We start from the raw sequence: 18,904 nt of genomic DNA, 5'->3' as shown, positions 1-18,904 counted from the left end.
GATTGAGGAAAATACCAACCACTCATAGGGGTGAGAAGGGAATTTACATAAAAAATAAAATGTTGAAATCCAGGTATTTCTACGAGGAGATTGATCAAGAGATTTGCTAACACTTTAAATATTTTTGAAAAGCAGGCGTATTTTGGAATTGCATGAATAATATGGCTACTAGGTAGAAAATAGTTGCTTTTCCTAGTATAGTCATGGTAGCGCTGTCAGTCACACAGCAAAAGAGTCAAATGGATAATGGAATCTGGAAGGGCACAGATACACCATAACTTTATGCTCCATGTTGGGAATTCTGCTTGTTCAGAGAAAAGTCATTAGGAATGTAAATAGGTTTTTCTGGCCAATTTCATTTTGATATTTTCATGTACAGAGAAATAAAGTGATCTGCACAAGCTTCATTGTACAACCATCCTAAATATTTTTTTTGTACATGAAATTTGTACTTTGGAAAATATTTTACTTAGGTTTACTTTATAGGCTCAACCCATTACTACAATAAATAAATTCCATGCCAGCTGTGGGGTGTTTGGTCTTTGTGAAGAACATATACATGAGGAGGAGAGAAGTATGCAATGCAAATTTGAATCTAATTATCATTATATCTTTTATGAACAAAACATGCTGCTTCTAAGCTTTGTGAAAACCTAAGCTGGAAAGCAATACAATAACCGTGACCCATCGGATATAAATTCTATGGTCTATGTTTTGGTAGGCTTTACTTTTACGATAACTGGGATATTATTACAAGTCAAAGATGTTTTGACCAAGAGTCCCTGAAATGTAATCCTTTAACTGTGAATATTAACATGCAGGATCTTCAAGAAGATATTTCATATGACAACACTATTAATACAATTAAGTTAATAAAAAAAACATATGTAAAAGTCCCTTCATCAAGTATATGAAGTTGCACAAAACAAGAGAAGAGGAAAACACCCCTCGAGTGTTGAAAAATTTTATAAGGGGAAATACAAGGTTATAAATATATCACCCACAAACCTTTGGCAATCTTTTATAAACTCTCTCAATCTTCTCTGAAATACAGGAATAATCATTCTGGCTCTGACTATGCATCTAATTACAAGTCTATATCAAGATTGGAAAATCTCCAGCCTCTTTTCTCAGCTCTCTTCCCCTTTGGCCTTGAACCCTTTGTTTTTCCAGTTGCTCAGTATTTTTTGCCAAACATCTGAGCAGACAAGAAGGGGAAAGGAAACTATAAATGGGGGAAAACTTAATTAGTAGTTTGCCAAAAACAATATTAAGCAATGTAACATAACCATCAAACACCCTCTCAAATTTCTAAACCACCCAAGAAAGAAGCTTTCAAGGTGTCCAACAAGAATGTGTGTGGCTACTCATGTGTATGTGATGACATATATCGTCAACTGATAATACAAAGAAAGCAAGTTTAGCTAAACTGATGAAGGAAGAATGTATATGCCTTGATGGATGGGGATATGTGTGCCTCAAAAGGGATTACATGAATATGCAGTTGTTAAAAGATTCTTCGTGAGGGAAAGCAACCCATGGACTGTAGTTCCTTTCTCCTCACTTGGCTTCTAGTGACTCAGGACGGTCTAGTAGTTAAGATGTTAGACTAGGAGTGGTAAGATCAAAGTTCTATCTCTCCATTAAATCAATCGGGTGACTGATATTGGGCCAGTCATTTGTTCTTAGCCTCATCAGTGTCCAACTTTGCAATAAACCAGCAAAAAAACCAAGCTCCTTTGTTGCATCATGCACTAACAAGCTTTGCCCTAAGAGCTATGAGATGTCAATCTGAAAGAAGTGGACCCCGCAACCAAAGAGGACAAATGTTAAGAATGACAAGAACTCCTGCATTAGCTTTTACCTCCTGCAAGGGGCGCTGATTTATTGCAGGCATACAATCCAGACTTTAGCAAGTTATCACTGCATCAAGAAAGGAAGGCATCTGGAGGTTGGGGAGCTGGGGCTTGAAACTGTCACTCAGAGTTCAGATATCCCATGACAGCTCCTAATTCAGAGGCTTAATGGCTCCTCCATCCAGAAATATATTATTTCCCTTTCTCTGTTATCTGGCTGGAGAATTCTGGGAGTTGAAGTCCACAAGCCTTAAAATTGCCAAGTTTGAGGACCCCTGTCCTAGTCTATCTTTCCTTCTATTAGAGCCCTAGATACCCTCTTTCCACACAATCCAGAGCTCATTTATCTCAACAGCTGTTTGTTCCTAGAACCAATAATTACATAACTGATTTTTCTGACACAACTGTAATCCAGCCCCACCCTCTTATCATATTCCAAAATGCTATGCAGATGGTAAAAAGGACTCTTGTAAAGAAAAATGTTCAATATTTTACTGAAGTGACACTTTAATTGATCTTGGAACCAGGTAATTGCTTCTTTAAGTGTATCATCACCCTAACTGTTACTGGGTTCAATTAACAAGAAAACAAAAAAATTTAAACTGGGCTGGGGAAAAAAGCTTGACTTGCCAATATTGAAATAAATTACTTTTGGCAAGAGATTCACAGACTTCCATCTTAATTGCCATTCTGATTACAAAGGCCAATGAATAGAAGGTGTGTCACATTCCGAATAATCTTTTACCACTTTTAGCCCCATAGAAATTGGCAATGTGAGCACAGTATACAATCACTATTAACCATGGAGACAAAAATCTGAAGTATTTTAAGAGCTCCTGATAAGGTGGAACATTCGGGACTTTTAAAACTGAATATCAACTATATGTCCCCCATCTTGCCAATGGGTCATCCCACCTATCTATCTATGCTGTGCTGAAACTGTGCACAGCTACTTAGAGATAAGCAGCTGGCATGGAAATAATTTAATCCATTAAGGAAGTATTTCTTATTTTATTAGTCTAGAGATGACCTGAAATCATTTACTTTTAATCAATCTTCTTGTTACCTAGATTTAAGAATGACAACAAATTAATTCTTCTTTCCGGCAATTTTTAGAGCTTTCTATTAAGTTTTGAAAAATAATCTCGAGATATGTATCAGTCTACCTCCCATAATTGTGAGAATCTTTCCCAAAGGCTAGACATCCTGCAAATACAGTGGTTTCAGCTTCCCAAATGTCAGCAACTCATTGAAAGCTGAAGCCTACTTTTCTGGCGAGTACCGAGAATACCATCCTGCACTCCTTGAGAAATTGGCATGGTTGAAAAAATAATATACAATCACTGCATGTTTGCTCATGCTCTTTGTCTATAAGTTTAGAATTGAGAGCCAATGGCAGCATCCCATTTTTTCTTCATAAAAACTGGCAGGAAGTAATTCAATTAAACCCATCAGGGAACTTCACTTAGTGGATATTGAAACTAAATGTCTTCAGTAGGTATCTGGAGCTCTGACTATTCCCAGTCCATCTTGGGCAATCCATCTTTGAATGGTCTTCAGAAAATCATTTTCTCTCCCATTTTATAAAAATTAAAAGAATGAAGAATAACGTAGGCTGTCCAAAGAAATTAAGATTTTTTTTAAATGGTGTCTTACATGCCATTTAAGTGATTATAAGATAAACACAAAATATAACTTATTTTACTTGGCAATAACAACTTTGATGGGGATAGATTTAAATTGCTCAGTGAGCTCATGATTGAACATCCCCTCCAAGACTGGGCACAATAACTTCAAATATCTCCTAGCATAGAGGCAAGCAATATTCCTGAAAAGCTGTTAATTAAAGTAGGTTAGAAACCAAATCATAAAACTAGAGTTCACAAAGTTTCATCATTAAATTCTAGAATCTCTGAGTAAGCTTTTCCTTTGTCAGTTTCCATCTCCAGAAGATATGTTCCTCTGATAATATGTTCTACCTGACATAAATAATGGATCTCTTAATGCTGTAACCTTATTACCAGGAATGACATAAAGGATAAATGCTTTCTGAAAGAGACTTGCAATGCTAAAACACTGAAGAAAGATGTTGGAAAATCCCACAGGAAACTTGAACATAAACATCCATTAGCGCTATATTTTTGGCTACTAGAGTCTGACAAAGTGTATATTAGTTGAACTGATAGTAACAAGAAGAAGCAGGGCTTGTTAATATTATATATAAAAAGGTTGGCAGCTAACATGCTACTCAGTATGCCTCTTTTTGTTTTCCTGTTTTTCTAACAGATGTATAAATGATTACAAAAAACTCTGAAATCAAATGTTTAAAAAGGACAGAAAAAAGAGTCACAGATTGCTATCAATATTACTAACCGAAAATGGATTTCCTAAGTAAAATGACCAAATTAGATGATCATCCTACATAGTATAAATTGAGTCTGCAATTGTTTGGGACAAAAGCTATAGGTCTTGAGGAATGGATATGACTCATTTATTTGTTTATTTTATGGGCTGCCCATCTCATCTACAGGTGACATATATTGTACTCGCCTTCTCCTTTGGTGCTGTCTGCCATATGCTTAAGGCTTGGAAAAGCAATGGACACATTTCTTACTATAGACTTGTGGCAAAAAGAATGCTATCATGACGCTAAATCATCACTTATGAGGTAACATCTCTTATTTAGCTGGACTTATAAGAGAATCAAGCTATGATGACTATGCAAACCTTCCAAGGAGTTAATTTGGGATGAATTTATTTATGAAGTGCTTCTTTCTGATAAAGATTTTGCACATTACTTGCTATTAATGAAAAATTCTGTAGTATTCAAAAAGAGGAATTCTGCAGCCTATTCCTTTGAGTAATAAATAATATTAAGTATTTTCTGTAGGTGCCAAGGTCCAGTATTATCAGATTCACCAGAAATCACCTCCACACATTGAAATTAGGTTGAGTTGTTTGCTTTTTGAGCAGAAACATTGCAGAATAAATTAATGATGCTTGACAATCATGGTAGCTACCTGTTATGAGCCATTATTGTCAAAGACCAAAATTCCATAATTTAAACGAATTAAGCCTATGCTGCCGATCTCTGGACTAGCAGTAAAGCTAAGGTAGATAGTCCAGTGAGGAAAGTTTGCAGAGGTAGAAGGGATCATGATATCAATTTTTTAAGTGTAGGAAAGACTAAACTGAACACAAAAGTGAGGCAAAATCTATCAAATTAAGAAAGAATGACTGTTGTAAAATCATCTGTACCAAGAATTCCAAAAAAGTGAAGAGCAGGGTCAAAAATCAAAAATGTTTTAGGGCTTGGAATTTGTGAAACCGCAGCTAGCCTCTATTACTCCACATTTTTCTATGCTGAAGTACCCATGACCAACAGCTGCTTCCACTGATCACTTGCCAGTATAATAGGAGTATATTACTTGTCAGTAGAACTGTTAAAAGTAGCTTTGTTCTTAGGAAGAACCTTCATCTATTTTAGTTATTTCCATTGGAAAAGATCTGCCTATTTATAAACAGGAGGTCACTCTTGAATACTGTTGTTCTACAGGGTAACAAATCATACAAAACATACATGTTGATTACACATGTAACATTTAAAATGTTTTTTTTTCCCCTCTTCATTACTGTTGCATCCAACAATATGGGTTTATCTCATGGTATTACTTTTCTCATACCAAATAATTCCATAAGCCTGAAAAAGAGACCTAGAAGCCCTGCACACATATGAAGAGGTGTGTGGGTGTGCAACATCATAGAAATTTCAGACAGAAGGACCTGATGGCCTTCTCTCCACATTATTGGAAGGCTGTGCAATAGATGGGTTTCAAAGGCAGAAAGATACTTTGGAGCCTAAAGGTATACCTATAATTCCAGAAAAAGTATATTTGCTTTCAGGCATTGCAAATAGAGGCTATGTTCATGGTTCCTTTTGCCTTCCGATTTGAAATGTTATACAATGGCAGCTAATACTTAGATTGACTAAATAGAGGTTTTAGCCCAGTAGTGATCAGGTGAGAAGCCATCAAATTAAGCAGCCAGATAGAATATTCCTAAAAAAATCCTTCATCAGGTTTAATTCCACATAAAATAAGATTGTTCCCTCCTATTTGACTGCACCAAATTGTTTGCTTCAATCTATCAGTCTTTTGAAATGGACCAAAATGTTTTCCAAAGAGGGTTCTGAAAGAGAAATAATGACTCAAGATATACTGTATATGCTCAACCTCTATGTAAATTTAGAACCAGTTTGGTCTAGTGCAGGGGTCTCCAAACTTGGCAACTTTAAGATTTGTGGACTTCAGCATAGCTGGCTGAGGAATTCTGAGAGTTGAAGTTCACAAGTCTTAAAGTTGCCAAGTTTGGAGACCTCTGGTCTAGTGGGTAAGGCACAAGATTAGAAACCAGGAGATCATGAGCCATGAAAGCCGGCTGGGTGACCTTGAGCCAGTCGCTCTGTCCCAACCCAACCAATTCACACACATTGTTATTGTGGGGAAATAGGAGGAGGAAGGTGTTACCTATGTTGACCACCTTGAGTTATTTATAAAAAGAATAAAGGTATATAAGTAAAGTAAATAAATACATTCTCTTCTACAGTTTTGATGGGGAAAAGAGTTGTATTATTTCAAAAATGACTAATGTATATTGGGTCAGCAAGTTAAAAGAAATATATTTGTTTGACAAGAGAATCATTTGGTCTTTCAATCACCTTTCAGTTATTTTAAATATTTTGAATATATCCAGCTGTTTATTGCAGATGTTTTGTTTTCTCCATGGTATGGTTATTTCTCCAGCATTTATGCACAAAACAGATTTTTTAATTAGCTTTCCCCAACCTAGTGCCACCCAAAGAAGTTGGGAATGTAATTCCCCAAAATAATGGCATTAATTGGTGACTACCAATTTCAATTTAATTTAACAGATGACTGAGGCAAAGAATTTATAGAGTTTCCTCCTCAAACCCTCCACTCTGAGAAATAAGTACTCCAAATACTGATGACACACCATCAGAGACTATTTATAGGAGATGTCAATGCGAAATGATTGTATCTATAAGAGTATAATTTGTTAGTAACCAGGAAATTTTCATGGTAGGTTTGCCCCATTATATTTTTCAATTACTTAAATGCAGACACACACAAAATATATCTTCTAAACAATAGCATTATTAATTTTGAAATGTAGCCAAGAGTTATTCTAGCCAAATATGGAGTAATTGTTGTCCATGCACTTGCTCAGCATTTATTACAGGGTCTAGTGCCATGATGTGCAATAATGGAAATGGTGACATTCAGAGGGCATCATTATAAATCTACTAAGTACACAAACAATGCACTAGTCTAAGGCTGATTTCAAAAATGATGTAGAAATGGCAATTAATGCGCAATGCAATAGCCCAAATATTGGAATATTGAGATAATTCACTAGCTTCATCCCATTCCCATAGGTAACTCCATGAGTAAGGCTTTATTGGATTAATATTCCTAGATTGTGTGGCATGTTTTATCCACAGCTATTACTTTCAAAATAGTAAATACTCCTACACATTTGCATATGTATATTTGATCTTCCAAACATTTAGTAAGATTTAATCACTACTGAGGGGTTTTCATCATTAGGTTGCTCAACAAACCATTCATTATATGTGGCACTGTACTGATGATATACTTGAATCAAATCAACAAATGACATTCATCATGCATGTAATAACCCTCAGATTTCTGCCAGAATAATTTTCCTCAAATCCCTCGCAGCTTAAATCATTGAATTTTAGAGGTCATCTAATCAACTCCTTGCCAACACAGAAATTCCATTACCGTTAATTGTCAAACCCAACTCAGCACTAGTAATGGCATGAAATCATCTAGCTTTTTTCTTGAAGAACTGAAAATGCAAAGTGCATACATTGACTTAGATTAAGTGTTTCCATGCCACAATTAATTTGATAGAGGTGGTTAAAACCTAAACCTGACTTGAAACTTGAAACCATTTCAATTTTCTAATAACATGCTAACAACTTCCTCCCCACCCTCCACCCCCTAGTCCCAGGTTCCAGTTAATAATATTTTGGGAACAATCCAATACACACAAGGTTGAAACATATTTATGAAAACTGGAGTAGATACATTGCAAATTAAATCCTGAGATTTGAAAAGAATCTATCCTGTGAGTGCCTCCAGTTGATCCATATTTGAATAAGAATACAGCTTAATTATGTAGCAAAAGAGGAAATTAAGGAAGCTCTGATATGGGAGTCATGAAGGACATGCAACCATTAAAACACAGCAGAATATAAGATGAGAAGAACAGAACAAAAGAGTTTAGAAACAGAGAGAGGTGTAACAAGGTCTGTTACAATAAAATGCATGCATGTCAACCATCAGACTCTCTGAGCTGCTACCACAACAGGATGCTCCAGCTCACAAGCAAACAGCTTTCACAAGCTGTGAGGCCTTTCCCTAAGCGTTATTCCCTTTAAAAGATAAAAAGGGCAAAGCTGCAGTGCAGGTATGGAGATTGATTAAGTCTATCATTGCATCATTATTGGCAGAAAGAAAGATCCTGCAGAGCCAGAACTTGTACTGAAATTAAAACTGCTCAACGGAAAAATTTTAAATGCCTCTTTTTGAAAGTTGTATGAAGAACTCATGAGAAAGAGGGAAGACAGGAAAAGTTCCCTAAACAGAGAGTTCATAACCTGACCGGAAGGATTAAACGTTAGAGTTAATGGTTGGAGTTCTGTAACTATCTCATACAAAATCTATACTCTTCTAAGCAAGATAAACTATTCTCAATAATTTATATAGGAAAATGTTTCCTGTAGAAAAAATGTGTCAACAGAAGAAGTTCCAACAGCAAAAATGAGCATCTATCTTATTCTAGGGTTTGCTCAGTAATAGCTCGTTTGTATCTAAACACATTGCTGCCTATCTCCATCTTTAATCAGATATACTTATCTATGAATTAATTTGGTTATTGCAGCTGTATGCAATCATGTTCAGATTTTTACAGTCTTCAGTGTTCTGTTTTTATCCAGTTTTTAAAAGACGGGCTTAGAAATGAATATTAATACACCTACCCTCATAATTACTACAATATTAGCAAACTTTAATTAAACCACATTGGGAATGGAAAGAAAACCTATAGAGCTAATTTACAAGGTGGATGTGGGTGCGTCAAAGGCAGATTATCCTTTCAAGGATTTTGGTTCCACTCCTTAATTTCAATTCTATAGCATGTTTTTCTGAACTTCATGGGAATGGCAAAAAGACTTCCTATGCTCCTTGACTACCTTAGAAAATTATTAGTTCAGCTATTTTTCCCCTGAGAGCTTTGGGAAGCTCTCAAACATCTCCATTTATCATATTTGACTTAACTCCTGTACCCAATGAGGAGGGGATTGTTAAACAGAACCAGCTCCTTTTCAAATAGCTATTCAACTTGCTCAAGGCAAATCATTGACTGTGAGCAGAATTAGCTCTCAGCCTGATATGGTATAGTCTCAATCTAGTATAGTCTCTAATTTCAAGCAGACCCTACTGAAAATAATCAATTGTACTCTTCTCTGCCATGTTGCCCATGGATATATATGCAGAGGTAGGAGGGCCGGGCCAAAGGGGAATGGATACCAAAGAAAAAGGTAGATACTTTTATTAAGAGGGGGGGGAAAGATTTTTCAAAAGAAAGAGACTAAATGCCTTACCTACATTTGCTTCAATCCAGTTTTATTGTTCACCCACCCTATTGAGGGTACCCATTAATTTATTTCCAAGGGAACGCATTACTTAAACCAACAATAACAAATTATCCCATCCATGACTTATGTCATTACACTCCATCACTACACCCCAAAACATGACCAGAACTTAATCAAAAACCATTTTGATTAAACCAGAAGATTTTTTAAAAACGTCCAGGCTACCATGCCAAAATAAAATGTAAAACTACAGCTACCAAATGTCACCAGCTGGAAACTAGAGAAAACTAACATTGGCACCTGGCTAATATCCCCAAGGACTTCACAGCATAGCAGCTGCCTGTGAAATGTCCCAGAGTGATGTGAAAATCCTTGGCATTATTTCAGAAAGTCTGGGTGTTTTTCATAGTGGATATGGAATAGGCAGATATTAAGTTGTAACCAGATGTAATCATAGTACAAGTAGGTCCACTGAAATCAGAGGTACTTAATCCAATTTATTTCTGTGCAATTCCTCCAAGTAAGGCTACATCTGGATATAATCCATAATGAATATTGATACACTATAAATAAGAACGATTAATAAATACCAAGATGTTGTTTTTATATAAAACTTGCAATAAAATGTCCTGTTCACAGTTGCATGTTCCCAATATTATTCCAGGTGTCTTTGGATCATCCACTGTAGGAAGAATAATGACTACTGATACCTGTGTCAGATGCCTACAATATGTTGTCTAGTGTAATCAAGCTCTGTAGGAAGCAGTCATATACTAATAGTATTGTTGGAGGGGTCCTTGGGGATAAGGGAGGCCAACAAAACAGCTTCCAAGATCTTTCTCAATAAGCCTTTTAACTCTGACATTGTATATTTCATACATTGTCAACCATGTCTTTGTTATTGTGTTTCTGAAAATGTATGCAAAAAAAGGAGCCTCCACAATTTCAAAAAGCAGAAATTAAAGACATAGTATTAATTTATAATTGATTATATTCACAATTCATTAACAAGTAATATAATAGTTCTCATATACAAAGTAATAAAATTTTGATCCCAAGACCCTACAACAGTTCACCAGAGATTCAGTTCCAGTCTGTAGCTTTGATATAACAGATAAAAAAAATCAAACTACCACTTTCAGATCTGTCCCAGATCCTTAGCTGATTCCAAACAGACAGGGAATTAACAACAACAAAGAAACAGAAGAGAGCTAACCAAATGAAACCAAAACACCTGGTTTTGCTCCATAACTATCTCAGTGGCAGTTGTAATAAAGAATTCCATAGATAAAGCTCCATTATGGACAAATGTGTCTTTTCCAATTTGATGCCATTTGGATTAGACGACAGATTTCATTATCCTCCTACAGCATGTCAACAGGCTATAGTGGCTGATAGGGACACCTACTATAAACCTATACAGTGTCAGCCTTGGAACGCTGGCATACAGTAGAACCTCTGGTCACGACCATAATTCATTCCATAACTTTGGTCATAACCGGATTTGGTCATGACCCGAATCTAATTTTGGAAATTTGGCGCTTACAAAAAAATGGCATGGAAGGGAAAATCGGCCGCAAAAAAAACAACAAAAAACTTGTGAATTTTTTGGTCAGAACCCAAATTGGTCGTGATCAGAACCATTCATGACCAGAAGTTCTACTGTATAACAGGTTGGCAATGGGCTGGGGCACCTCGTTTAACTTAGCAATGCATTTTAAACAAAGCAATCTTCATCTTACCATCTTCATTCTCATCGTATATTGGTGACTTGCTAGAGGTGTTAGCGCCCATGTTGTTCTTGGCTACAAGCTCTGCATTTACATCATTCTTTAGAAGAACGGAATAAGAGCACAGCTATTTCTTCCCTCAAACTTGACAGATCTGTAAATGTGCTTCCAGTGGATCCTGAAAAAAGAAAAACAGCATAGCTGCTATCAGAAATAAGCTTTTGAAAATCACAAAATTTGACACTAACCTTGATAAATCATCAATATAATATATATGAATGAATAAGATTGTTGAATAAGATAGAAGGGAACAACTAACACAGATTTATGAATGATTTTTTCTTAGATTAACCATATTCATTTGACTGTAGCCCTTAACATACTTCTGCCATTGACAAAACAACTATCCTAATGAATTTCAGCTACTAAACATTCTTTCTTTCTATGTCATTTGGACCTTCATAGCATTAAAGATAACGTTAGCAGGTGCAACTTCAAAAAAGTACTGAAATAAATCTTACCTGCTTTATCTAGAACTGAACTGGATAAAAAAAATCCTATTTAATATTGTATATTCAAAAGAAAGTACACTAAACAAATATCTTCCTAGAATACCTGAAGTTAAAGCACACAAGTCAGATGTAACAAAACACAATTGAAACATAGATTTCATATTTGCCTCCTTTTTTCCTTATTCAAAACCCAGTACCTATTTCATGAGGTATCTTTTCATAATCAAGCTGAATGCTTTTCACTATGACGTTTTGATTCATTGTCCTTTCTACACTATCTTGGCTGTGGAAATGTCTATTACAGCACTTGGAAACAATACTGGAACTTCGGGGCACTTTAGGTATAAATATAATTAATATGGTCTCAGCTTTGCATATGACGGCAGATGATAAATTGTTTGCTCCAAGAGGGGAAAAGTTCCTTCTATTCATATGTTTTCTTAAATAAAAAGGAGCTTTTTTCATGAAAACAAAGATTGCTTTATTCTACTAGTATTGTAATGTAGCCCTCTGTTACTCTGAATGGCACCTTCTTTAAAGAATTAAAGGTAACATCTGCACCCAAACATGAAAACTTTGGTAGTCATAGTATGAAGAAAAGGCATTAAACACCCCAAATGTGATCTTAGAAATGGAACTTGGAACATAGTTAGACACAGTGGTGGGATTCAATTTTTTTTTACTACAGGATCTGTGGGCGTGGCTTGGTGGGCCTGGCAGGGGAAGGATACTGTAAAATCTCCAGTCAGAGGTGGGATTTGCCACTTCTCCGAACTACTCAAAATTTCTGCTACTGGTTCTCCAAAACTGGTCAGAACCTGCTGAATACCACCTCTGGTTAGATGCCTGAAACACAACTATTTAAATCTTTAAAAAATAAATTGGGCCATAGAGTACCATGACTGCATTCAGTTTACACTACAGTACGAGGTTGTACTCAAAAGGATTAGGTAATGTAAAAAAACAAAAAACAAAATAAAACCAACCTTCTGTCCCAAATTCTAGGAAGGTATTGCCAGATACATTGCAAAAGACTAGATGGATGATTAGTCAGGTGCAAAACTACCTTCTGCACTCCTAATATTTTTATATTGGTTCTTGACTTCTAAAGTATGCTGTAACCTGAATTATATAGTATTGCTGTATTCAAATGAAATATTTAGATTATATGAACGTCGAGCCTCATTTGGCCATGGGAAGCTTTGTCATGCTGTTGCCAGACATGACCTTCTCTAATGGAAAGGAGAAATACTGTGGTGATACAGGAAAGTATGCATACACTTGCTTCAGACAATCTGCTAAACCACCAATTGTATTTACAGATCACTATTTTATGCCTCATATTAAAACATACTGTGATTAAACTGTGTAAATTATGATTTCTGACTAAACTTCTTAGTTGAACATACCCAACTGTGACTTTTCCAGTATATCTTCATTAAGAACATCGTAGTTTAGTGATGTATGAAGACTCATGGACTGCGATGTAATAAGTCAGGTATAACTTGAGTGTCTTCTACTAATAATCCATATTTTGGAAATTGCTGCTAATGGAAATTGTCGCTAATGGAAACTGTTTCAGGGGGTTTTCCCCTGGCTTATGTATCATGATGCCATGTTTCATTTCTATCACTTTTTAGTGTTCCCTTGGGCTGATTGCTGTTATTATAGCTGTCATTTGTTCAGTTTCTGATTTAGATCAATTTTATGGCCTTTAGCCAGCAAATAAAACAGAGATAAAAAGAAGGGAGGGGAGGGAAAAAGTCAACATTTGCACAATCTGCCTATTTGAATTTTTCTGCTTTTGGGTATTCATTTTTGGGACAGCAGATGTTATCACTCCTGATAAGCAAAAGAAAAAGAAAAAAGAACAAAAATAAGCATCCACAGCAATCCATCTAAAATCCTTTTGGCAGGATTCCCTCCAAAGTCTTGATGAAACCATCTTGATGCTACTTTAAGTAATAAAACTTTGCAAACACTGTAAGTTGTATAAAAATAACCTTATCAATGATCAGAAAATCAGTGCAGAAAGTGAATATCCATCAATTGCTGCTAGAAGGGGAAAAACAGGTTGTTGGCATAATATTGTAGAAAACCTGAAATCTATAAATATAAAGCAGTTCTACATCTTGTGTGCCAGAGGGAAAGTTTCTGAATAGTTTTAAATTGACCATCAATGTTTTAAATTGTCCTATTTATATTCTGTGTAAACTGCCAACAGTCATTTTGATTGTGGTGTGGTAGAAATGTGTTTAATAAATAATAAATGATATAGAAATGATAGTAGCAGCTCTTGTTCCTTTTTTGCCTGCCACTAGTGGTAAAAAAATCTCATATATATATTTGCCCAACGGCAGATAAATTCACATGCAAGTGGTACAAACTTTTATTAATCAATCATTCAGCTCCATAAATATTAATCAGCCATTCCAGTACACGAACATTGCACATATATTTCATGTGAAATTAATTCCAAGATATCCTTGTTGTGATTACAGAACTCACTGGTAAGCAAACATATTTTGATGGACAAAAAAGGAAGACAGATACTCTATGGCAGCCTTCAACTTAAATGTGAATCTGATTTGGTTAAATGTAAGCAAGATCTGCAAACCTCAATAAAGGTTTGCAAACCTCAATAAAGTTGCTTAAAATAGACACAATTTATATGCCAGTCTGAGGAAACCATGTTGAAATTGCATATCTGGAAAAAGTGTTTACAAAACTATATCAGTTATACTCTAACTAACAAACATAAATAAATAAAGGTTTTTTTAAAATGAACTTTATTATTCAAAGTTTTTTGAATAATAGAAATGGCAAAAGATACCCAATTCTTTTATTTAACGTTCTCAGATTTAAATGTCTATGAAAGTTCTCAGTCATCCAGTTCATAGTTATATCAAAAGTGGTTTTTATTTTTGAATACAATTCTCAGATGTACTTTCTCATACAGCTGTGGTTGTATTGCAGTTGGCTTTTTAAACATTTTAAAAATTCTGGGTCTTAGGCACATTTTTGTGTTGTAGCTTCAGTCTTTATCTTATATAGCGCTTTATTTTATATGATTTAATGCTTTAATCCATTTAGCGAAAGGATTTTTAACTGAAGTAGCAGACTGAAAAATTAGGTAATGAATTCTACCAGAGATTCCAGTTTATTTTTTTCTCATCCATCAAAATTCTCCTTATTCTCAGTATATTTTAATTATTTTTCCTTTTCCAAACTCTTTCAACTTTAATTAATCAATTATTCATTGTAAAGCACTGCTACCATCAAATCATACAAAGCTGGTCCTCCAACAAATACAGGTAGTCCTCAACTTACAACAGTTCATTTAGTGACCATTTGATGTTACAGGGGCACTGAATAGTGACTTATAATGATTTTTCATACTTATGACCATTGCAGCATCCCAATGGTCACATGATTTACATTCTGATGCTTGACAACTGACTCATATTTATGACGGTTGCAGTGTTCAGGAGTCATTTTGCGACCTTCTGAAAAGCAAAGTCAATGGAGAACCCAGATTCACTTAACCATGTTACTAGTTTAATCACTGTAGTGATTCAGTTAACAAATGTGGCAAGAAAAGTTGTAAAACGGGACAAATTTGTTTTTTAAAAAATCACTTAACAACATACACTTTGGGCTCAATTATGGTTATAAGTTGGGGATTACTTGTACACAGAAGGAGGCAAGTTCCTCAGACAATAGTCTTAACTCTGTACATGCTGAGCTTTTCTCCTTTCATGCGAATGAAGCTCAGAACTCTGACATCAAACTTTCTCTAAACTAGTATACTGCCCTTGGCTACAATGGAAGATACTGACACATCTGCAACACTGAAGCGAAATTCAGCTATTGGTTCAGTTCCATTCTGTACATGGCACCAAATGGACATAATCTCACCTTTAGCTGCAGAGTATCTTGAACTGGCTCTGTAACCAAATTCAAGAACATAGTCTTAAATATATAATTCCACTTGGCTCAATAAGTTATGAGAGCACAGAGTTATACTTAAGCAATAAGTATGAATTACTGGAGGGTAGGTAGATATAAATGCTGGAAAGGATGCCAATCTGTCAAGCATGCCTGTCCTAATAGGAGATGCCTTTCAATTGACTTGTCCTCATGAGGCATAGCGATGGGAGCTAGAAGAAGGGTAGATGGAGACTGGGTATCTACTGAATCATAATGAGAAAGGAAATAAGAGCCACAGCATCTGCTCTGCACTCAGATGTTCCCAGATTCGGCCCTAACATCCTAAAGTAAGGTTGGGAGAAATCTTGGGTTGAAAATTCTGGAGTGCAATTGCCAGTTTATGTAAATAATACTAAACCTGATGGACTAATAAAAGTTTGATTCAGTACAAAGTTATTTCTAATGTATTCCTTCCCAGTAGGAGAAAGTTGGGCAGAAATCCACAATTTGTCTTCAATTCAGTCACTGTGACATGCTTTTGTGGTATTATGTACCAATAGGACTTTCAGGATTTCCTTCATAATAAGGCCATTTTAACAGCTACAGTTATTTATTTAAAACATTGCAGCTCGTCCACTATCCTAAAAATCCTGTTGCCGATTGCAATTCAGAAAAGTAAGGCAAAAATACATTCATAAATAAATTAAGTGAAATAAATAATACAGTAATTTGCCTGCGTAACAATAAACTTAATAACACTGACAAAGAAGTATTGAAGAAGCAAAACAATCATATTCTTGCGGTACCTGCTCAGTCCTGAACATCTTTTCATCTAAATAGCTTAATAGTAAATAGTAAGAATACTAAAAAATATTAATAATAAATAGTTTAGTCGGAAGTAGTTTTTCATCTGACACTATAAGACAGATTATATTAAAGTCACCCTGGCTTTCAGGAGAAACATACACTAAAGTTAAGAGGTCACTACTTAAATAGGAGATTTGAAGCAGTTCACATAGTATAATGTCTGTACTTGGTAAAATTAGAATTAAACTTTTCACAAACTTCAGGTTCTATGCTTTGCCATAATTCACTGAACAGTTACAGTTATCAGATTCAAAGTTATTAGCGATCAAGTATTTTTTTTCCGTCCCACCTGTCTTATTCTTATTATCAGTTCTAGTAAATTATTTATTTCCAAGTTTGCATATAAAGATTTGCACCTAAAAGAAAACTGGATCTGCTCATGTGTAGTCAAACATTTGCACTGGGACTGAAACATATTGTAAAAGTAATGCATTAAACATATTTATAAATATGTCTTCGTTGGAATAGAGATTATTGGAGATTTTGTTCTCTATTGCTCTAACAATGAAATGATTTCCACAATCATATTTTGAAATTATTTGTACTGGAAAGTGTAAGGCTTGGGTTTTCACCAAAGATGTCAAAAATGAAGAATCCCAAGCAACTCTAATGGTACAGTATCAATGGTTTCAGATTCAACAGTGAATTATCATCTAGTCAAAGGATGAGTTAACAAGTAAGGAGAAATATCTCTTTCCATATTTCCCCTGAATAGCAAAACTCAAATCAAGCAGCTTCTCCTGCTCCATTCTTATTGGAAAATTTAGGTACATTTTTCTCTCTCAATAGAATGTTACAAGTCTGAAAAAAACCCACCTGATTATGTTGGGATAGCATAATAAAACTTTCTGCATACATACATCTGGGCTGATTAATAGCAAACTGGTTTTACCACAATCAGTAAATAGAAACCACTGTTTAATTTTTAAATCTAATTGAAAGCACAATTTTACATTTGCTAAAAGGTTCACTGGAAAAGAAATTCTGGGGAAAAAACCATCCACTTTCTAAGAACAAAAAATGTAGATAAGTAGGAAATACAAAAGCCTTCTTATTTGGGGAATTAGTTCTCTTGTTCGGTTGACTGCTAATGAAAATTAGAAGACCATAACTTGATATAGTGATGACATTTAAGACACCAATACTTTACCCCACCACAAGCAACATGTGAAGTCAGTTTCTGTATCTTTTACATGAATTTGTTACATAAAGATATCTAAGAATTGGAACTGAATGATGAAAATTTCAGGAGGAACGCAAATCATTGTCTTTTTATATTTTACAATTTTATACGAAGTTTGGTTTTGCCAAGTTTAGTGAATTTCAAAGCTTCTGTTGAACCTTGTACAAATCTGTAGTTAAAACCTGAATTACTCTATGTTTACTGACCTTCCATGGTACTTAAAAGTGCATTCTCAACATGCTTACACAATATTTATGAATTGCTCCCAGGAAAATAGGAAGTATCTTAAATAATTGGTACATATCTGAGTTCCTTAGTGTAAAGTTCTATCCAGTCCTTACTTTACAAAAAAGAAAGCTGTATTTAACCTCAAAAGAGATAAACGTGACAAATAACTTTAAACAATATATTATCTCATATGTTTCTATTAGAAAATCTATATAGCTGGATAATCAAAACCTAGCTTTCAGGGATGATATCTCACGTTAAGTTTTCATTCCACTTTCATTCCACATAAATATATCTGCAGATGGTTTAGATAACTAAAGAGCAGGAAATGCCAAGCCCTGAAGCTTTATTATGAAGGTCTTTATTATATTTTATACATCGTTGATCTGTATTACTCATTCAATACTCCTTTCTTTATTGCTCCAGTTTTATGGATGATGTGATGTTATCTTTTATTGATTATAACTAAAGCTCCATTAACAAAACAGTGAATGGATTAATAACTGGAGGAAAAAGCAGGATGAGGAAAAGGGAATACATAAAAAGTAGTTAATTTCAAGATCATATATTTTAGAGAAAGTGCCATTTTCAGGTCACAGGCATGTCAAACTATCCAAGAGAACTCAAGGTTTGGTTGTTGTTGTTGTTATTTTAAAAAATAAAGCCATATATCATCTTAAAGAGAAAAGTCAAGATTCTTTAATAGAATCTATAAACAAGTTGGTGCAAAAATTCAGAGGAGAAAGCCTAGGTGTTTTGTTTTTTTTAAGTTATCTCGAAGTCCTTTAGCTTGTGAAGCACAACTATTAAAAAGTTGCAAATATGTAATTTAAATGCTTAAGGTTTCCACTTAGGGAGAAACTTGACCATTGGTTTTTAAAAAGCGGTCTTCT

General features: G+C 35.0%; 1 protein-coding gene across 1 annotated transcript in view; it reads right to left on the bottom strand.

Annotated features, from left to right (window-relative positions):
• Positions 1-18,904, bottom strand: part of STK32A (serine/threonine kinase 32A) — an 81,720-nt gene that overhangs the window by 62,238 nt on the left and 578 nt on the right. The window contains exon 2 of the mRNA XM_026685505.2: positions 11,304-11,469. Coding sequence (XP_026541290.1) covers positions 11,304-11,355 — 52 coding nt within the window. The 5' untranslated portion in view covers positions 11,356-11,469. The remainder of the gene's footprint in view (positions 1-11,303; positions 11,470-18,904) is intronic.

The sequence above is a fragment of the Notechis scutatus genome, chromosome 2, assembly GCF_049901735.1.
Source record: "Notechis scutatus isolate UNSWTSFEM ecotype Mainland chromosome 2, rNotScu1.2, whole genome shotgun sequence".
Lineage (NCBI taxonomy): Eukaryota > Metazoa > Chordata > Lepidosauria > Squamata > Elapidae > Notechis > Notechis scutatus.
Note: the sequence above shows the minus strand (reverse complement) of the source record. Positions and strands in the feature narration are given on the sequence as shown.